This window comes from Nicotiana attenuata, chromosome 3 (genome assembly GCF_001879085.1).
Source record: "Nicotiana attenuata strain UT chromosome 3, NIATTr2, whole genome shotgun sequence".
NCBI lineage: Eukaryota > Viridiplantae > Streptophyta > Magnoliopsida > Solanales > Solanaceae > Nicotiana > Nicotiana attenuata.
Window position 1 is genome coordinate 45,625,569 of NC_031991.1, and position 22,838 is coordinate 45,648,406.

General features: G+C 37.6%; 3 protein-coding genes across 3 annotated transcripts; 2 read left to right on the forward strand and 1 right to left on the reverse strand.

The window, feature by feature from the left end:
- LOC109224323 lies at window positions 1,148-2,815 on the reverse strand. The gene is made up of 2 exons (XM_019388911.1): window positions 2,159-2,815; window positions 1,148-1,732 (listed from the first exon to the last, which is right to left on the reverse strand). The coding sequence occupies exons 1-2, from the start codon at window positions 2,813-2,815 to the stop codon at window positions 1,148-1,150; spliced, it is 1,242 nt and encodes a 413-aa protein (XP_019244456.1).
- Window positions 6,754-11,564, forward strand: LOC109223653. The gene is made up of 3 exons (XM_019388045.1): window positions 6,754-6,938; window positions 8,339-8,509; window positions 8,906-11,564. The coding sequence occupies exon 3, from the start codon at window positions 9,173-9,175 to the stop codon at window positions 11,123-11,125; it is 1,953 nt and encodes a 650-aa protein (XP_019243590.1). The 5' UTR covers window positions 6,754-6,938; window positions 8,339-8,509; window positions 8,906-9,172; the 3' UTR covers window positions 11,126-11,564.
- On the forward strand, window positions 12,725-18,845 carry LOC109223654 (calcium-dependent protein kinase 1-like). Its single transcript, XM_019388046.1, has 8 exons — window positions 12,725-13,435; window positions 14,624-14,767; window positions 15,464-15,616; window positions 16,674-16,789; window positions 16,894-17,061; window positions 17,518-17,645; window positions 17,716-17,815; window positions 18,427-18,845. The coding sequence occupies exons 1-8, from the start codon at window positions 12,784-12,786 to the stop codon at window positions 18,508-18,510; spliced, it is 1,545 nt and encodes a 514-aa protein (XP_019243591.1). The 5' UTR covers window positions 12,725-12,783; the 3' UTR covers window positions 18,511-18,845.

Below are 22,838 nucleotides of genomic sequence, written 5' to 3' on the forward strand. Positions count from 1 at the left end.
GTTGCATTATTTCAATTGCAACATTATATGCAAAATTGTTATTAACCACAACGTTATTTCGGTTCCACCTTTTTCCTGTAGAGACATAACTTATTGAGATCTCTTCATTTTCATCATTTCCAGGTACTAGAACCTCCTGTGAGGTCTTATCAATTGCTATGTCCTTATGTTCCTCTTGAGCAATTGCCTCTATGTTATGATCAACTTGATCATTTGCTCCTTTCCTTTTTCGGGGATTCTTATCCTTGGAACCAATTGGTCTACCACGTTTAAAAGGCGTGGCCTAGACTCATTTGCATCATCATACTGTCCAGCTGGGACATCAACTCGAATTGGAGCATTTACAGCTGGAATATGCGATTTAGTAACCCGTGGAAGGTTAGTAAATGCATTTGGCAATTGATTTGCAACATTTTGCATATAAATAATCTTTTGAACTTCTTGTTCACATTGATTTTTACGAGGATCCAAATGAGATAGAGATAATACGTTCCAATCTATCTCTTTTTCTAGCTGTTTATTTTCTCCCCCTAATGTTGGAAAAAATGATTCATCAAAATGACAATCAGCAAATCTGGCTGTAAACAAATCTCCTGTCATAGGCTCCAAATATTTAACAATAGAAGGAGATTCATAACCAACATATACTCCCAACATTCTTTGGGGACCCATCTTTGTGCGTTGTGGTGGAGCAATTGGAACATATACTGCACATCCAAAAATTCTTAGATGGGAAATATTTGGCTCCTGACCAAAAGCCAACTGTAATGGGGAGACTTTATGATAACTGGTTGGCCTTATGCACACAAGTGCTGCTGCATGCAAAATAACATGTCCCCACACTGAAAGGGGGAGTTTTTTCCTCATTAGCAATGGTCTAGCTATTAGTTGAAGTCGTTTAATCAATGATTCTGCTAGACCATTTTGAGTATGAACATGAGCAACCGGATGCTCAACTTTTATTCTAGTGGCCATACAATAATCTGTAAAGGCCTGAGATGTAAATTCACCAGCATTATCAAGACGAGTTGTCTTAATTGCATAATCTGGAAATTGTGCTCTTAACCTTATTATTTGGGCCAACAATCTCGCAAATGCCATATTACGAGTTGACAATAAGCACACATGTAACCATCTTGTAGATGCGTCATGGAGGGTGTATAGGCCCATATATATCACCCTGTATACGTTCCAGGAATGCAGGGGATTCAATCCCAACTTTAGCTGCTGATGGTTTAATAGCCAATTTTCCTTGAGAACAAGCAGCACAAGAGAATTCCTTAAATTGAAGAATCTTCTTATTCTTCAATGTATGCCCATTTGAATTCTCTATGATTCTGCGCATCATGTTAGAACCGGGATGGCCCAACCGGTCATGCCAAATGATAAAATCGTTAGAAGTAGTAAACCTTTTGTTTACTATGGCATGTGATTCAACCACACCAATATTTGTGTGGTACAACCCAGAAGAAAATGCGGGTAATTTTTCGTGCACACATTTTTTCCCCGATTTTATTGTAGTAATATAAAGGTGTTCAACCTTTCCTTCGTTAGAGGTCTCAACATGGTAGCCATTTTGACGAATAGCTTTGAAACTCAACAAGTTTCTTTGAGACTTACTACAATACAATGCATTATTAATAGTTAATATCGTTCCTCCAGGTAGTAATAAGGCCTCTCTTCCAGAGCCCTCAATTAACTTTGTACTACCAGATATTGTATTAACATAAGCCTTTTTCATAACCAAATAAGAGAAAAATTTCTTTTCTCTTAATATTGTGTGATTTGTAGCACTATCCAAAAGGCATAAATCTTTATTACTCATCTTGGATCCAATTGAAGATTGGGGAATTTTATATTCTTCATTAAAAAAAAAAGTACATCATGAGAAATACGGAAAAAACTAACATCACCAACGACAACATAAGACAATAAGTACTACTTGAAAAAAAAAACAACTTTAGAACGAGAAAAAAAAAACCACTGAAAATAAAAATAACATAATTGCATTCCCCAGTAAAATGATCAAACTTTAGTTTTGATCTCCAAAGAAGTCTTCAACTTCCAAATGAGTAAGATCATCGAGGCCTTGAAAATCATCATCATTCAAAGCAAGATTTGCCTCGGCATTGTCATCATTTTTGTTTGAAGGCCCTGCCTCAAAATCATTTTTAAAGGTCAAGTGTGACTCCACTGGGGCATTAGCAGAAGATGCTCCAACATTATTTGCCTTTCTTTTGATGGAGTTTTGATAAAGCCTGACAAAATGCTCAGGTGCACGGCATTCAGTTTTCCAATGACCTTTCATGCCACAGCGGTGGCAGTTACCGCTTTTGCCTCTTGAAGGATTATTTTGAGAACCCATATTGTTCTCTCGTTTGCCATGACCACCATGATGACGACTATTATATCGTCTCTTACCATTTCCATGCCCACGTACATTCATATGGCCATGATTATTATTCTGTCTTTTTCCAGACTTATCACGTCTAGCTGCCATATTCGCTTCAGGAAGCGGAGCTGACCCTGTGGGACGGGCTTCATGATTTTTCAGCAAAAGGGTATTATGTTGCTCAGCCACCAGAAGGCATGAGATCAATTCAGAATACTTTTTAAAACCCCTTTCACGGTATTGCTGCTGTAATACCATATTTGAGGCATGAAAAGTCGTAAGAGTCTTTTCCAGTAAATCCTCATCATTCATAACTTCCCCACATAATTTCAATTGGGAAGTTATTCGAAATACAGCAGAGTTATACTCACTTACGGTCTTAAAATCTTGTAACCGTAAGTGCATCCACTCATATCGAGCCATTGGCAATACTGTAGCCTTAAGGTGATCATACCTTTCCTTCAGGCTAGTCCACAAATTCAAGTGGATCTTTCACTGTTAAATATTCAACCTTCAAACCTTCATCCAAATGATGACGAAGGAAAATCATGGCCTTCGCTTTGTCCTGGCTTGATGCCTCATTACCCTGAGTAATGGTGTTACCAAGGCCTTTAGCGGCTAAGTGAATCTCAGCATCGAGAACCCATGATAGGTAATTCTTTCCAGAAATGTCAAGTGCCACAAACTCAAGCTTTGACAAATTTGACATAGTAAAAATTATCAAAAAAGATAACTAATTAGAAATCATTAGGATAATAGCATAAAGAATCTTAAAAATTGACATAATATCAAATTTGTGATCTATATATACACTAAAGTGATAATTCCATAGAAAAGAATACTATATTTTTTCTTCAAATTATTAGTATATCTTTGATGTTAACTAGAACAAAATATCTTCTCTCAATTAATTCTATTAACATAAAAATTAGCAACTTTCACATGACAATCATGCAAATAACTTAAAATAAAGAAACATAGAATTCTTTATTTTTACATATATCTAGAGATGTGAGAAATTATAAAACGGCATATTAAAGACACTAATCATGAAATCAAAATATACAACGAAAAAAAAAAAACAAAATGAACAAATATACCTGAACAACGAAAAGAGCTCAACTTCGTGCTGATAACGTGTTAAAAAATGTAGCTCAAAGTAACAATATAAAACAAGAAGATAAGTAAAATAAGAGAAGAAGAGATAACTTTCTTATTTCATCAAGTGTTCAAGTGTATTCCATCTCACATTTCATGCCTCTATTTATACTATTACATATGAAGGTTACAAAATCATTGTCTTAAACATGACATTAACAATTGAGATCATGGGGGAAGATCATGGGGAGGGGTTATGGAGGTGTGGGAGTTACAATCATAATGGTGATGAATAGCGAAAAGTAATTTACATCATAGGTGAAAGTAGTGGAAGTAGTGGACATCCACATTTACTAAATATCTTGTAACAAAACAGAAAAAGTATATTAAGAACTCGCCAACCAAAAAACAACCAAAGTAGGCGGCTATAAAGTATAGGCGCAACGAACGGTGTCGAGCCGCTGCCAACTTTATTATTGAGTGAATATAATGATTTGAAGATAGAAAAGAAAATCATTGATTGACAAAAGGAGGACACGTTGTGTTTGTGGAAATGCGTGAGTGAAGTTTTGATGTCAAATGAAATGTGTCAGGTGTCTCTGTGTGCACAGCAAAAGTCCCAACCTGACCTTTCCACTCATCAAAGGGATCAGTCATTAGTCAGCAGCCACGCCAACTATTTTCTTGATTGAACTATTGTACATGCATTGTATCACAAAATTTACTACACCATTTAATCATAATTAATTACTCCTAATTTAATGTATCACTTGACTTTAATAATTTAATATAGTATATAGTTTGGTACGAATGTAGATAAACTTGTGCTTTTCCACTCCCTTCGGTCCATTGTATGTAGGGGTGTTCGTCGGTCGGTACGGTATGGTATTTAGACGTTTCGGTTCGGTATTTTTGATATTCGGTTTCTTAAAATTCTATACCAATACCATACCTAATTAAATTCAGTATGGTTCGATTTTTCTCCTTTCGGTTTCGATTTATTCGGTTCGGTAACTTCGGTTTATTCGGTTTGGATACTAACTAGTGCATAGAATCATACACTCTAATATTCTTAACTAAGTACTCAAAAATACAAAACTGAAAATGTTTGTTGACAAAATTTTTGTCCAAAACTAGAAAATATCAACCCAAATAGAGAAAATTGTACATAAAAGAATATTTGATTATTAGAAATGTCTTGTTACTTGTTTAGAGTTAATTGATGAACTTTGAGAATAAAGGAAAGTAAAATTTTAGATTTTTATATTTATGTTATAATTGATAATGTGTTTTGTGTAATATAATATATATTTCGGTACGGTATCGGTATTTCGGTATTTTATTTTAAAATACCAAATACCATACCTAATACTAATTTTTTTAAAAACTTAAACAAAATACCAAAATACCGTATACCAAATACCAACATTATTGGTTTCGGTACGGTAATTCGGTATTTACCAAATTATGCCCAGCCCTAATTGTATGTGTGCTTTTGCCAAAAAGAAATTGCCACTCATTTTTTTCACTATAAAAATATCAGGAAGCATTATTTTTTTTAACTAATCAACTTCACTCCTCCTATTTCAAGAAGGTATGTGTATCATTTGGTTACTTATTTAGAGTCGTAGAATCAGCCTCTTGCAGAAATGCAAGATAAGGCTGTGTATAATAACTAGATGCTTATGGTCCGATATTTTTCTGAACCCCGCATATTGCGAGAGTATTTTTTTTTAATTATATTGCGAGAGCTTAGTGCACCGAATTGTTCTTTATTCATTTAGAGATGAGATAAGAGTAATTTAACCAAAAATCTCAATAATATTATTATATCTTTTTTTTAAATGTCGTGATATTATAGTTACGATATTCATGTAGCTATAAGAGTATATTATCAAAAGTAAAATAAGGAACTTGAAGTTTATAAAATTTTAAATATAAAAATGAGACATTATTTTGAACCATTTAAAAAAAAAGAGTATCATATAAATAAAACCTAAGGAATCATTTTCTTAATAATGTAATCAAAATCTTAAATGACAAGACTAGAAAGAGTAATTAATAGGTGACTAATTGGATCCTAATGACTAGGTACTTATAAGGTAAAAATTGCACGGGGCGCCCTATTTTGTTGCCTTAAAAAGTTTTAACTTATACCCACTTTTTAAACAACTTCAGCCCCCTTTCTCCTCCTCCTTCTCCTCCTCAAAGTTATATCCGCCCTCAACCTCTTTCTGAAGTCGCACTGCACAAATTGTATTTCTGTCACCGCAGAAGAAATAAATAAAAAAAAAATAGGAATATACAGTGCAATTTCGCATCATAAATGCCTCTTCGAAGAATATCGAACTCTTGTTGCTTGATTGAATGGTGGCAATAGATGATCTGTTAAATGACGAAGCTACAGATCCTATCTGATAATGCATGTCAATAGCAGCAGCATATTGGTTTATGTAAATTGTTAAAAAGTTTCTTGCTTTATCAAATATCGATTAACAGTTCCTTTGGATGGTTTAGTTGTTGAACTAATAATCTAAATAATTGGTCCGATTAGAGAGTTATAAGATGAGGTATCGTTGCTATTGAATGCTTTATGTGACAGTAAAGCAGCTATTTTCATGTTTTCGTGACAGTATCGTTATGAAGGGAAGAAGATTCTAGAGCTGAAGTTTGCCAGTTACAAACAAAAACTTCGCCAGTTACAAAACAAAAACTTCAGCTACAAAAACAAAAATTTTTCGCCAGTTACAAAACAAAAACTTCGCCAGTTACAAAAATAAAAACTTCAGCAATTACAAACAAAAACTTCAGCAAATAGGGAACAAAACTTCAGCTACTATGCTTAAGTTCAGCAATTACAAACAAAAACTTCAGTTCCGTCTACTAGAGTGCTAAAATTTTGCGTGATTGCCTTTGCTACTTCAGCCTCATATGCTGAAGTTACGCGAAAAAGTGGGTATAGATGAAGTTGCAATTTTTTTTGCAAAACGGGCACAAGTTAAAACGTGACCCAAAAAGCGGGTATAGATGAAATGTACATTAGTTCTTTCATCATTTAATATTCAAGACGATTTCAGTGTCGGCCGACTAATTCGAATTTGCATCGGCTATAGTTCATTTAAGAAAAACCCTCTTTATAAAATTTCTTTATTTTGAAGACTCAAATTATAAATAGTACTATATAATTAAAAATAAAGGTTTAAGTAAAAGTAAAATAAAAGTGGAAGGAGCTACACATATATATATGTACCTGCTGTCCTCATAATGTGCTCATTTTCTTGTCTCTCCCAATCTCAACAAGCCTTACTTCCTTCTCTCTCTCTCTCTCTTAATTTCACTATACATATATAGTTTCTGGGGTTTTAACATAATCCCCACCTGTAAAAACTTCTCAAAAAAATTCCACTTACAAAAAAAAAAAAAGAAAGAAAAACCCCTCCTGGAAAAGGTACTTTTCTTGAATCTATAATCTTATTTTCAAGATTTTGTTCTGTTCATTTGTATTCTCTTAATTGATTGGTTTACTTATTCAATAACTTTTTCATTTGAGCCATGCCAGTTAGTCTACTTAGCTTTAATTTCGAGTATTTTTTGGTTCAAGAATGAAAAAGGTGGGAACTTTAGCTGAAATCTGTAATCTTGAAATTTGAGAATACAGTTAGAAGCTAGGATACTTTAGTTTTGCTCAATTATCTGTTTTTACTTGGATTCGGACATTTTTCAGAAGTTGGGTCTTCAAATATTCATCCTCATATTGTATATTTTTAATTTTTGAGATTTGTTCTCTACTTGAAATATTTGCAACATCTTTGTCCCAGATTTTGAGTCTTAATTTCTTGTTTCCGTTGTATTCCCTAGATTGGTTTAAGTCAGAAACTTTTTCCATGCCAATTAATCTACTTAGTTTCAATTTCAAGTTTTTCATTTTGTTCAAGAATGAAAAAGGTGGGATTTTTAGCTGAAATCTGTAATCTTGAACTTTGAGAATACAGTTAGAAGCTAGTATACTTAGCAATTTGTTCATTGTCTATCGGAAACAGCCTCTCTACCTCCTTGGGGTAGGGGTAAGGTCTGCGTACACTCTACCCTCCCCAGACCCCACTTGTGGGATTTTATTCGGTTGTTGTTGTTTGTTTTGCTGTTTTTACTTGGATTGGATATTTTTTAGAAGTTTGGCCTTCAAATATTTATCCTTATATTGCAACATTTTAGTTCAAGTTCTCTTATGTCTTTTTAAATTTTTGCAACATTTTATCCCAGATATGAATGGTCGTTTCTGTTGTATTTTCTTGATTTATTTATTCGGTACTTTCTTCATTGAGTCCTATACCTCAAATCTGTTTTTTCTTTCCCGGAAAGGAAAAGGTAGGAAACTGTAATCTCGAATTCTGATTGGAAGCTAGTTTGTTTAACAATTACTCCTTGCTTTACTATTTTAACTTGGATTTGAACATTTTCTACAACATGTGTTTTTAAATCTTTATCCTTTAGCTAGATTTGAACATTTTTAATAAGTTTGTTCTTCTATTGTTTATGCTTACGTTGCAATTTTTTCTTCTGATATATTGTTATAGTTTCCTTTAGCCGAGGGTCTACTTAAAACAGCCTCTCTGCGCTCTCAGAGTAGGGGTAGTCTTACCCGGTGTACACACTACTCTCCCCAGACCCCACTTGTGGGGAATCACTGGGTTTGTTGTTGTTGTTGATATATTGTTACAGTTATATGTATCAAGAAAAAAAGATAATTGTTTAGTTGTATCTTGGTTATGTCTAGTTTAGATTATATTGCTTGTATTTGGGGTATTTAAAATCCTTTTCATTTTCCTCATTTGTCTCCTGTTGACACAGTTTTGAAACTGGATACCGCGGAAGGAGCAAAAAAGGAAACAGAATCTCCAGTGCTCTATTCGGATTTCAAATAGTTGATTTAAACAAGCAAGTAGGAAAGTGTACGTTAAGCAACATGATTCATTAGTATGGTAGACCATGAATTGAGGTTTATCGAAGAACCCTATTTGCGTAAGTAGACACATTCATTTTTCTTCTTCATGTCCTGCGTTGCTAAGTTTGCCTTAGTTGATATCCTTGTGGTCTTCTGTTATCTCGGACAGCAAAGTTTTAATATGATTTAAATTTTTAATGCAAATGAATCTGTTCCTTGTGGTTTTATGGCAAAATCAAAGTGGTTTTTTTAGCTTGGGTCAATAAAAGGAAGTTCTTTAAATTTTCTTCTTATTTGCTTGGCGTATTGATTCAGTAAAAGAAATATTCTGTTCCACATTTAAATGATCTTCATCTTTCTGGTTTGTGTCTGCTAAATCTTTTCCCTTTCATATTTTCCCGACCTTGTGACTTCTGTACGGTGGGTGTTTGACCTTAGATCTGCTCAGTGATGTAATTCAATGTGTTGTGCAGGATGATTATTTGTCATGATTTGACGCTGGAGGTTTTGACGTTGCACAAAGTTTTACTCCATTGGTGCTGATTACAAGAACTTGGAGTAAAGTTTGATATCTAATAATGGATAGAAAGGATACGTCAGGATTCGTAAGCGGGGGTGGGATGTGCTCTTTTTGACACATCTAACCCTAGTTTAGCCACTAACTAATTTTAGCCCGGAAGTCTGGCCGACTTTTCTTTTGCAATTGAGATTTGGTTCCATTGTAGTGTTGCATCCTAGTCATGGATCCCAGATTCCACTATTTGGGGTTTGCTGCAAACTCGTCGTTACATGCATCCAAGAAGGTGGGCAATTCCATCCCAATTGGCGGAGCTGTAGCTAAAGGTGGTTATTGTGCTGATACCACCCTGCGTCTTGATTCCGTTGGGTCTCTAATGCCCTCAGTCTATTCCCCAAAGGAAATTGATCAGAAAATTGATTCATCTTTATGTCGAAGCTTAGGCCATTCATCAACTTCCGCGGAAAGTATGTGGAGTTCAGGCATTCTATGCACCTCAATATCTCCAGCGAAAGAAACTCATGAGTCCTTGATGGACCTGGAAGTGGACTTCGGTCTTCATCTCGCCAATGGGAGGACTCCAAGGCCAAAAAGTTCAGCTATCTCCATTCCAAAAGCACTTGACACAGGGAATGCAATTGATCTGGAACTGAGTCTTTCCAATAGTGCTGCTGAATCTGATGTTACGACTGTGCATCTGACCTCCACTTCACCACAAAGTGTCACAAAGGTGCCGCACGATTTTGGTCTGGCTTTTCACACTGATGAAGTATCAACAGGTTCTCATCAGAATACTGGTAGCTTTTTTCATCCGTTACTTGTGCCACAGGACAAAGAGCCTAGTTACTTCTTGAAACAGGCGATCAAAGAAGTAGACCCATCTCCGGTCTCTCCTGATCCCTCCTCAAGTGTAATAACAAATCCAAAAAGTTCACTCACCTGTACCTCCGGGTCGATAAAGCAGCAGCAGCGCAGCAGTGGTATCAAACAGTGTCAGTTCAAGGGATGTGTCAAAGGAGCAAGAGGTGCTTCCGGCCTTTGCATTGCCCATGGTGGAGGCCGTAGGTGTCAAAAACCAGGCTGCCATAGGGGAGCCGAGGGTCGAACCGCATTCTGCAAGGCCCATGGCGGTGGTCGGCGATGTGAATTCCTAGGGTGTACCAAGAGTGCAGAAGGACGCACTGATTTCTGCATCACACATGGGGGTGGACGCCGTTGCAATCACGAAGGCTGCACCCGCGCTGCCAGAGGGAATTCTGGATTATGCATTAGACACGGTGGGGGCAAGAGATGCCAGATGGAGAACTGCATGAAAAGTGCGGAGGGCCTCTCTGGCCTCTGCATTTCACATGGAGGTGGTCGGCGGTGTCGGTACTCCCAGTGCACTAAAGGGGCCCAAGGAAGCACCTTGTTTTGTAAGGCCCATGGTGGTGGGAAACGTTGCACGTTTGAAGGGTGCAATAAGGGCGCAGAGGGGAGCACACCTTTCTGTAAGGGTCATGGTGGAGGGAAAAGATGTACATTCCAAGGAGGCGGGGTTTGCCCAAAGAGTGTGCATGGAGGGACTCTCTTCTGTGTGGCGCATGGTGGTGGTAAGAGATGTGCTTTCCCAGAGTGCTCCAGGAGTGCTAGGGGCCGGACTGATTTCTGCGTGCGCCATGGTGGTGGTAAAAGATGCAAATTCGACGGATGTGGAAAAAGTGCTCAAGGAAGCACCGATTTCTGCAAGGCCCACGGTGGTGGAAAAAGATGTTCTTGGGGTCAACCTGGTTCCGAATTTGGCCAAAATGATAGTCCTTGTAACTCATTTGCCAGAGGGACGACATGTGTATCTCATGGTGCCCTGGTGCAAGACAAACGTGTTCATGGTGGTGCCACTCTAGGGGCTGTGGTCTTGGATTCAACACCCCAAAATCTGGGGAAGATGAAGGAGATTGTCAATGTACAGGATATGTATATTGATATTATGAAGATGGGAAATAACATTTTGACATCTACCGGTTGGAAACCTTTTGAGTTTAAGGAATGGAATACGCCAGTTGGTGGAAGCTCATCATCAGTTTCCGAGGGAAGAGTGCACGGAGGAAGTTTGATGGCAATGCTGGCCGGTGGCTCAAACTGCACCAGGGGCACAATGACTGCATCCGCACCAGGGAAACCTTTTGGTAACGCCTAAAAACTACACGCGAGATACACTAGCCGCTTCATCCTTGCATTTTGGTTGTAAGCCTTGAGAATTCGGATGTTTGTGTCAATTTTTGTTATCTACCTTGTTCACTATTATGGTGGTTAAGAAGCTGTTATCTTTCATTTGTGAAGTCGGATTTCGACTTGAACCTACTACTATTATAGTACAACAACATACCCAGTATATTCCGACAAGTGGGGTCTGGCGAGGATAGTATGTACACAGACTGGCCTTGGCCTTACCCCTACCTGCGCAGGTAGAGAGGCGTTATAGTTTATAGTGGTAATAAGGGGAGATACTAGGCTGAAAGTTAGTTTAAGAGTTTGGTGTCCAGTATTGGCTTAATGTACATTTGTACATAGCTGTTTTCTTGTAGCTTTGCTCTTGTAAATATTTTGAGGTAGTTTGAGAACTCATTATAATTTTATTTCTATAGCATCCCCCCCCCCACCCCCAACCCCCACCCCCACCCCCACCCCCACAATTTTAAGTGATTAAACTTTGCCATTATTCAGTTTTCAGTGAGTCATTGCTTTATTATATGCTCTTAACAATAAACTATCTTTGTCCTAAAGTATTTGTTACAACGCAATTTGTGGGGAGCTATTGGATGACATAACCCAGTTTTGGATTGTATTATTCCTAACTGGCAACTGGCAAGCTAAAGAAGTCTATATCTCAAAATATTAAAGGTTTTATGGGAAAAATTTGCAAACGAAAAATTAGATTAAAGGATGCTAATAAAAAAAATTGGAGGGCTATTTTGTACTCCCCGGGGTCCAAAATAAGTGATTTTTTGGATGTTTTCACACAAATTAAGAAATTCACCTTTTAGCATTAATTAGCAATAGAATTGACTATATTAACCTTTACTATCTCACATAAACACTCCTAACACATATTCAAACACCATTTACTTCAAGGACGATGTAAGAAAAAAATAATTAATTCATTCTTGAAATCTGAAAAAATCACTTATTTTGGACCACAAGAAAAAGGCCAAAACATCACTTATTTTGAACCGGAGGGAGTACTATTCCTTCCTTTTTGGTTTCCTATCTAGTATCTGGTATCCGTTTCGATTCAAGCAATCTAGATTTACGTCAGAAAATTCCACTGTGAGAACAAAAAGCTCCGTACGAAAAACAATTCCATATTCATACTCGAATACGAGACCTCTGATTAAGGATGACATGTTACAAAGGGAGCAAAACACTTCCTCATATGCTTTCTCAAGCAGCAAAAATTTAATGCCCAAGCAGTGACACATTGTTAATTTCAGACTCCCCGTAAGAGCCAATAATCATTTAGTGAATTATTTTGTTTCAAGACGTTCCTTGAATCTTTTTTTTCTCTAAGGAAGAGTCGAAAGAGAATCAACTTAAAAAGTCAGGACTAATGCTTGAAATCCAAGTAAAGGTTAGAATTTCTTTTCTCATGTCTGCTTAATTTTCGTGTCGACCTAAATATTTCCATTTTTAAAAACTCAAATTCAAAAATTCAAATTAAAGAACACAATTGCCAAATTTTGCTAAGGTCAATTCTGTCATTTCAGTCAATGATTAAATGCTCACATTTTTCAGACAAGTCAGCAAATATAGCTCAACAAAATGTTTGACTGAACAGTCCTCACACACCCCCAAAAAATGGGCAACTGTAACAGCTCATCTTCGGACCAAACTACCACCACATCCTCCGGCGGCGACACCGTTCCGCTGCCGTCTCAAACCACCGGTATCCGAATCATCCCTTCATCTCAACCGCCACCTCCCCGACCACTATCCGGCATCGGCCGTGTCCTCGGCAAACCAATGGAAGACGTTCGTTCCACCTACATTTTCGGCGGCGAACTCGGTCGCGGACAATTCGGTGTAACCTTTTTAGTAACTCACAAGCAAACGCGCCAGCAATTCGCGTGCAAGTCAATTGCCACGCGAAAGCTCATAGCGGCTGACGACGTGGACGACGTACGCCGCGAGGTTCAGATCATGCACCACTTAACCGGTCACCGGAACATCGTGGAACTTAAAGGAACGTTCGAGGACAAGCATCACGTTCACCTCGTCATGGAACTTTGTGCCGGCGGCGAGCTTTTTGACCGGATAATTGCTAAAGGACACTATTCCGAACGAGCTGCCGCCGGGCTTTGCCGGCAGATGGTTACGGTGGTTCATTATTGTCATTCCATGGGCGTTATGCATCGGGATTTAAAGCCAGAAAATTTCTTGTTTTTGAGCTCCGATGAAAGTTCACCATTGAAGGCTACTGATTTTGGATTATCAGTCTTCTTCAAACCAGGTATTAGTGGACAGATATTATATTTAGTGTTAGAGTTCTGTACTCTTCCCTTCGGGGTAGGGGAGGTCTGCATACACTCTACCCTCCCCACACCCCACCCGTGGGATTCTACTAGTTTGTTATTGTTGTTAAAGTTCTGTACTGCGATACTGCAAATATTTCTATTACACAATCATGCCACTTAAAAAACTAATTGCAGGTAACTCTATATAAGGATTTAAGCTATATACATTGAGAATGTAATGTTCTTTTACACCATCACTATAATTTACAACTTGTTATAGCAGGTTACTTACCGATTATTCTAGGTGATCAATCAATGTTATAAATTAGAATTACCTTCAATGCTATAACTTTTGCACCATTCGTGCATAGAACTTAAACTCTATTACACCATCAGTGCAGTCACTTGATTTTTTTTAATGATGATGGTGTTCGGTCAAGTTTTCACGCCTCGACTGAAAACCGGCAACCTACTAAAACCTACAAAGATAAGTGCCACTTAAACCTGCCCAAGAGGCTGGACCAAATGAGCTCACATTGAGTGTTATAGCGGAGAGTTGAACCCGGGATCTCCAAGTTGTTACTCTTATGTCGCAACCACCAGCCATACCATTGGGGACCTAGTCTCTTGGTTCATGTAGGTTGAACATAGGTTACAATGGTGTTTTCTGGTACACTGATAATACAGCCTTTAAGCAGAATTTAATTTTCTTTCCAAAGGCTTCAGTGACATTAAACATTTACTATAAGACACAAGAAAATAAGGAAAAAGATGATTGAGTTAACCAGTGTGTGCTGATTGTGAAATCAAGCCTGAGTGCTTGACCTATTAGAAGGGTCAATCTCGAGCTTAACGAATCCCATATTCCTGTAAGTAAATTATTTTAACGGCTGACTATTGACTCGCTAAATCTCAAACGCATCCTGTTGTGATGTTATAGTTACTAAATTTTGTTATGACCAATGAAGTATGAGAAAAGCATTGAATTCATCGAATTATAGAGTAATCTATTCTAGTTCATGCAAATCAAGAAGCCCACCGTGTAACAGAGCTCAAGCTTGTGTTATCTCGACCATGTCTCTTTTATCTTATGTTTTGTTAAACTTTTAGCTGGACCACTTGTTTACAACTTTTTGGGATATAGGGGTGACCTATTCAACATAAAAATCCACTCGTTGATGCAGGTGATGTTTTCAAAGACCTAGTTGGTAGTGCATATTATGTCGCTCCTGAAGTTCTGCGCCGAGAATATGGACCTGAAGCTGATATTTGGAGTGCTGGAGTTATCCTGTACATTCTACTCAGTGGCGTTCCACCATTCTATGGAGGTAACTTCATTTGCTACCTCTAGAATTTTAGCATCAGAATGTCCTAAAGCTTCTTCATCATTATTGATTTTCCTTTTCGTTTCAGCACAGATAGAACAATCTTGGATTCGCACATGCACCATATAACATCTCTTTTGTTGCCCTTAAGCTAAAATATGATGAAGAAATTGAAGAAACAAGTTGTTCAGGAATTGTAGCCGTATACTATGGAAATTTTAGGAAACTCGAGGAAATGGCATAAAAAGTTGAAGAGTTCATATTTCTCTTGCAGATATTTTTTTACAGCACTATTCTTGTTCCTCTTGTAATTGCCAATGTAACAAAAAGATATATTTATCTTGCTGGAAAGAAAAAGGTACCTTGCATTAGATGTTAGTGTTTTCTTTTGTATCTGAGCATGGTAGTTTTTCGACTCTATATTTACAACTGGCATCCCATAAGATTAGCAAGGGATATCTGCTCCAATTATTTAAAACCATCTGCCACTGTCAAACTTGCGGAAGCATATCCTATTTTTGGGCAAATGAACTTGTAAGATGTTTTGCTAAATTTTGCCGAGCCTTTTGTTTATAGTGTTGAATAGCTACAAAAAGTAAACTATACAGGGAAAAGTTTGTGGATAATATTCTCATAGAAAATGACTGTTCCAATGTACTTTTCATTGACTTTGAAATATTTCTCTTTCTTTGTATGCAGAGAATGATCAGAGTATCTTTGATGCTGTTCTTCGAGGTCATCTTGATTTTTCATCGGATCCTTGGCCTTCAGTATCGAGTAGTGCTAAAGATCTTGTTAAGAAGATGCTACGATCTGATCCTAGGGAAAGGCTTTCTGCAGCTGAAGTCCTAAGTAAGATTCAGCTTTAATTAAGATCTATCAAAATACATTGCAAAATGCCTTCATAGTTTTATTGTCTCTAATTTTTTATGATCTCTTTGATTTTATTTATAATTAGGAGGAGTAATTTTATTTGTATAGCGTCCAGATTCTTTTTAGCTAAGTAGTTAGTCCATAAAGTCCAACAAATTATCCCAATCAGCTATAGTATACAGTTTGTACAAAGCCCCAAAATTATACACATCTATATTTCAAAACATGGACTTACTCGGATTTTCCTTCAAGCATCTAGTTGTTTTCCCTCCATACATGACATAAGATACAGGCTCACGTCAATTGATTTTATTATTATTATTTTTTGTTATTACATTCCAACTGAACTTAATGAATTAGTGTAAGAAATCATGCATAGGTTGTATCAGTGCTGATACCAAATTTCTTCCCTCTTAAGACAAACATGTACGGGTACGACATGGCTATCTAACTTTATATTGATCCTTAAAATTTATAAGAAACTACTGACCCTCCCACACTTGTATATGATATTCATATTAACGCAATAGCAACTATATCCACACCTTGTTCTTTTTTAATAAAATAATGTAATCATACCTTGTGGACCAGAGCATAGAGCAGAATGAATATAGAGGATTCATGTGGCTATTCCGCACTTGTGTAGGAGTGAGGTGTGGTTCATACATTGTGGAAGTTTGTTTCGTACAACTCTAAAGTCCTTTAAGGAATAACTATGGTCTTTGTGATAACTCCTACTGCTAGGTGCTGGATATGCATAACTGATGGTTATAATCTCTGGAACGACCATTTCATTGTGGATTGTATTAACAAATAAGCCATTTATCAAATAAATAAATAAAGAAATAAATAAGCCGCGGATTATCGATTTGTTTTTCACATATGGTAGACTAGGACTTTCATATTGTTATAATATTTTAATTTGACACTGGCTTAATGCACTTAAAAATTTTATTGAGCAAAATAAAATAATTAACAAATATTGCCACAAACTTACTGTGCTATAACTACAAGAAAATATTTTGTGAAAATGTAGATCATCCATGGATGAGAGAAGATGGTGATGCATCTGACAAGCCTCTTGACATTGCTGTCTTATCTAGAATGAAACAATTCCGTGCTATGAACAAGCTGAAGAAAGTAGCACTGAAGGTTGTTGTGTATCCAATTTCTTATTCTTAACGAGAAAGGCAACTTCTCTCCCTCGCATGTGTTCTCTACAACTGTGCTTATCTTCTGTTTCCCTTCATTCGCAGGTAATTGCTGAAAATCTCTCCGAAGAAGAAATCATTGGCTTGAAGGAAATGTTCAAATCAATAGACACGGATGACAGTGGAACAATTACATATGAAGAATTGAAAGCCGGTCTTACAAAAATGGGTACAAAGCTTTCTGAGTCAGAAGTCAGGCAGTTGATGGAAGCGGTATTTTCCTGACTAATCCTTAGTTTATGGTTATCTTTACCTTCTCTTTTAGCTTTTATCTCCATCTTGAAATTATTGGCCATTTTCATTTTACAAATTTGGCATGCAGTGGATCACCTGATGACATGTAAATTTCTGAAACTAAATGCTTACTGGTGAAGCACATGAACAGGAGATTTTAAATAGTCCAGTGGAAAGACTTCGTTTTGGTGATGCGTATCTCGCTCCATGAAAGTACTGTATACCCATTAGCAAGTTCCACAACTCTAAGTGGAAAGTGTTCTAATTATCAAAGGCTCCAGGGAAATGATGGGAGTTGCTGTTCTCAATGCCGTTAAAAATTGTTTTACATGATGAATATTTGGCTCCCAAATGCCTTCGGTGCATGCTGTATACACACTTATATAACATGCTTAATACATAGTCAATAATACAGATATTTGATTGCTCTTCCAGGCTGATGTTGATGGAAATGGAACAATTGATTACCTCGAGTTCATAACAGCTACAATGCACATGAATCGCATGGAAAGAGAAGATCACTTGTACACAGCGTTTGAGTATTTTGACAAGGATAAGAGCGGGTAGGCTATCTACCTGCTCCTCTACGTTGAATTTAAACATTTGAATGCGTTCTAATCTTGGTCCCTTTAGGTATATTACGATGGACGAATTGGAGCATGCCCTGAAGAAATACAACATTTCTGATGAAAAAACAATAAAAGAGATCATTGCTGAAGTTGACACAGACAATGTATGGGTTCCTTTCATTAGTGAATATTTATATATTTTTTTTTTTTAAAATGTGAGTTTCTTTTGGTCACTTAGGAGTGATTTATTAGAGTACTTTGATCACGTGGTATGGACTCTGCATGTGACATCTCTGGCTTAGACAGCAACTTGGAATCATTCTAGTGAACTGGAGTTGAATCTTTGTTTTTTTAATCTCTTTATAAGTAGGTGTCTCTCAATGAAGTAAATTTTTTGGAAAACACTCATTAAACATTGGTTTTAGCCTCTCTCACCCCAATTCCTTGCCTTATCAAAAAAAAAAAAACATTGTTTTTAGCAAAAAAATTGTTGGTAGGACATAATTCTTCTAGTGCACTTTATCATTTTGTTACAGATTTTGTCAATCGTGACTTAGTTGAATTGAACCAATAAAATTTGATATGACTTAAATAGTCCATGGTATGTAGATATATGTCTTGTGATGTTTCCTTAAATATAAGAAATAGAATTTGTTCTTTTAAATAAGAAAGCTGCATATGGAAGAAAGAAGAAGAGGATTTTACGAGTCAGTTGTGGTTATGCATAATGATGTTTCTTGGACTGACACTGATAAATATTACTATCCAATTGCAGGATGGAAGAATCAATTATGATGAGTTTGCTGCCATGATGAGGAAAGGTAATCCAGATTTTGTCAACAATAGACGTCGCAGATGAAACCCACGAAACTCATAAAGCAAGCCATTTGATTAGCACTGCTGCTCCAGTGAGTATTCAAGATGAACCTCTTAAAGATCCAAGTTGGTTCCCTGTTGTAACTATCTGGGAGTGTGAGAGCTGTGGCTCTTGGCTTTCTGGTCAATTTGCTGTAGAGCTCGTCTTGAGTTGAGCTTCTAGTTAGGTGTATGATGTTCCATTGAATACAGATGTGAGCGATTAAAATCTAAACCCGAAAATATGCTTGGTATATAGTATACAATTGATAATACTGATGTACTTCGGTTCATACTTCAGCCTCTTGAAACGAATGAAGAGAAGTCCCTTTCTCCTTCTTTGTGTGTTTTTCACCAGTCACCAGAGTATGCCTTTACAGGAATTATAAGTTTGTGTGCTTGTTTTGGAAACAAGCAATATATTTAGAGCAATGTATTTGTTGCTCAACTGAGTCTTACAAAAGACTATGCGGGCTTTGCAAATATAATCTGAGTATTATTGCCCAGAGTCGAACCACAGGGAACTAACCTATCAATCACTACTGTCAGATTTATTAAATTCACACAATCTGTTTTCCCAAACTTTTTGATTCACAATGGTTGATTTTCTAACAACTAAAGATCGAAAGTATTTAACAGCTGAAAATTAACTAAGCTTGATGTGTAAACAATTGGAATAAGGTCTAAGGTACCGGTTTCCCCCGCTGGTAATTTCCTTGGTTGTATATGTCTTATAATTATGATTTAGTTGCCTCTATCAATCATGAATGCTCCAGCTATCATAAATCTTTCTCAAGTAAGTATGATAATTTACTAGACGCACTTTCTCAAGCTACGCTAGCTAGATTCTCAATACAGTTCACTTAGATTGCACCCGAGGTATCGTTATCTCTAATCCAACCTCTAAACCCTCGGTTATGACTCTCGTCTATACTCCGGGAGTGATGTTGTTCATACAATCACCTAAATATGCACTCTCTCTCAAGTAGATACATACTAAATAGGAACGGATAATTGAGGGCCCTTTCAACTAACCACAATCAAAACATGGATGAACAAATAGAGATTAACAACAAAATCCACTATATTAATAAAACAACCAAGTCATTCCCAACGGGTTCCACCAAAACCTTAGATTAAGGTATTTAGCTACTCATAACAATAGGGGAATAAGCTACGAAAAGATTCATAATTGTAAATTGCAAGAAAATAAGAGAGAATAAGAACAATGATGTTTTTGGGTGATCTCTCACACTTGTTTCTCTTGCAAAATAATCTCCAAACTAAGCCTCACCAAGCCTTGGGCGAGTTTCCTACATATTATAAGGATTTTACAAAAGCTTTCCCGAGTTGACACTTTGACCCCTCAATTTTCTGGACTGTGCACGAGCTACCGCGGCAGCGGCGTCGACCGCGGCTCCGACCGCGGACACCTCTGTAGAAAACCGCGGCGCTGACCGCGGCTCTGACCGCGGGAAGCACTGAAGGTTTTTTTTTTGCCGCGTCACTTCTCTCATTTGCTCTTTTGCGTTCGGGTGCTTCTTGAGTTGGTGATTTCTTCACGTTTTTGCCTCCAAACACTTCATTTTTGCTTCCTCACATCTTGTATTCCCTACGAAACCAAATAGCATCAATTAAAGCATTTTATTGGCAACTTACATTACAAAACAACAACAAAGCATGGGTAATTATGGCGTAAATAACAACTATATAGCCTATTATCAACACCCCACACTTAAATCATTGCTAGTCCTCGAGCAATTCACCACACACTCATAAAAATTCATTCCTTATGCTTTTCCCTCAACGACTCACACCATGAACATTTTTTCAAGAGTTACACCTAGTAATGAGCAACTTTTACCTCAAGAATCAAGTTTTTTTCCGTACCCTGCAACATCTGCACTTACTCAAACCACTCTATACAATAGTCAAGACGCACCTTTCCTTCGTGAATCACATGCCCTCACATCACACAAGAGAGTAGTTCCATGTATATAATGATAGTGATACAACTAGGAACTCAAATAGACAGAATTCACTCACTCTCCAAAAGAAACATTCGCATGCAACAAAGACACACCATAGGCTTGCCCCTAGTGTCGTACTCGACTAATCGAGCCCCACTCAGTCTAAGATCAATAGGACTTTATTTGGTTGTAATGTAGGCTAAGGGACAGGTAGGATACATTTAGATATAGTGACTAACCTCCCTAAGCACTTTTAATACAATTACATTGAACTTCAAGCTCGTCATTTTGTAAGCCAACACTCCACCGTATTTAAACATCCCCATACATTAGGTGCAATTTATACTAGCTACCACTTATTAATCACTACAAAATATTTGATTTTTTTTTCTTCGTGGTGCTTCTCTTTTTGCGCTTCACATTCCGCATCTTTTTCTCTATTTCCATGGTTCCACTTCGAAAACCAAACCACCACCCCACACTTTTGTTTTTGCATAATCTCAATACCATTCTAGTGCTTAGTGAGCGGGAGGACAACTGGTTCAAACAACAGGCTATTCAAACAATTGGGTAAGGTTCACATTGTGGTTGCCAAAGAAACAGGCTTATAGGCTCAACGGGGTTAACTAAGATGTAATGCATTCAGGTGGGTTCAATTTTTTTTTTCTGGCTCAACAAAGAAATGCCTATATCACTTCTAAAACTGAATGAAGCTACTATTTCGCTTTGCAAACACACAGGGCAAGTTCTAGGCATCAAATGTACAGCATGGAATACAAACAATACTCACACTCACTTGGCACATGACTCACTCCGGATTAGTTTATCAAGATACTCTCTTTCGAGTGTTCAAGTTAAGCACAAACATACAATTTTTAAGGCACTCAAACAAGATTCAACCCTTGAAGCTAAGCGCTACACTCTAACGTCTATCGTGTTCAGGTGTAAGAACGCTAAGGGTTTTTCTTCTTCAAATTTCAGCTCTTCGCTCATTAATCCTAACCTAAAAAAAATCTACCTATACCCGGTTCAAGCAAAACCCTTGGAAAAGAATCGTGACCCAAAGAAAAACCAAGAGGGAGTTACTACACTACCTAAAGAAAATAAATCTTTTTGGTGTTTTCTGTAGACTAGCTTCCCTCAAGAAAATTGTCTAAAGAATCCGTCTTAGGAAGAGTCTTTATATTTCCAATTTTTTTTTCTCGATTTAGTCCCTCAAGAACCCCGTCGACAGAGATCCATCGTCGGGACAAGTCGCTTCTATTTTTTTAACTTCCTAAAACACAATAACTGTTACTCCATTCCTAAACAACTAACACAAAACACAAAGCAAAACCAAGAACAAACAAACAAATAATATATTCACAAGTACAACAGACAACAAAATTCCCCCACCCCACACTTAAAAATAAGACATGTCCCCATGGCTTAATAATATAAAATCAGTGAGGTAAAGGAACTTCCCTGAGGGGTCACTCTTGATCTGAAACAGTGTCTGGGTTCACGCTGCAGGCGCGACCCAGAGCTCTCAACCATCCCATGAACTTCTTTTCTGACTTCACTTGTCTTTCAGCCACAACATCAATGCGGTTACCCAAGTCAATGACGGAGGTCTGCAGTCCCGTCATCCGCTGCTCCAAATCATCCAGGCGAGTGCTTCGGCGTGGCTGTGATGATCCTGCTTCGTCCCCTCTAGGAGGGGCGGTGATCTCAGTAGCGTCCTCAGCATCATCATCATCCTCAGACTCAGACTCATCAGACGAGTCATCATAGCCTCGTATCGGCTCACGTCCCTCTTGCCCAATTTTGCTTGCCCAGAAAGGTGTTTTTATAGGTAATTTCCCATCAACCTGAGAGTTCTCAGGGACATTAGCAAGGCGGCAGAGACGGGTGACAAGAGACGGGAAGTAATGTCCTTTGCCTAGTTCGGGCGATCGGATGAACATCTCTTCAGAAAGGACTCGGGTGACATCAAACCCTTGATGAGTCATGAAGCAATATATCATAGCCGCCCGTGGCCCATTTACATCGGTGGTATTGCTGGAAGGTAACAACCGAGTGTTGATGACCGTGAGCCAACATTTGGCCACCCATTCAATAACAGTGAAAATAGTTGTATATCGCTTTGGAATGCATGTTACAATGAATTATCAGACCCCCTTTATATAGTAGAGGAATTCTAATCTAGGTACAATTCCGTAAAAGGTAAAAAATCTTCTGTTTAACTAATTGCCGGTTCTTCATTGATACGTGCTGAGATCCACGCCATGATATCCGGCCGGTCGCTGATACTTCGGCCTTCTGTTGGTCGTATTTGATTGTCCGACAAAGTTTTTCGGAGTCTTCGGGTTCGGACCGATCC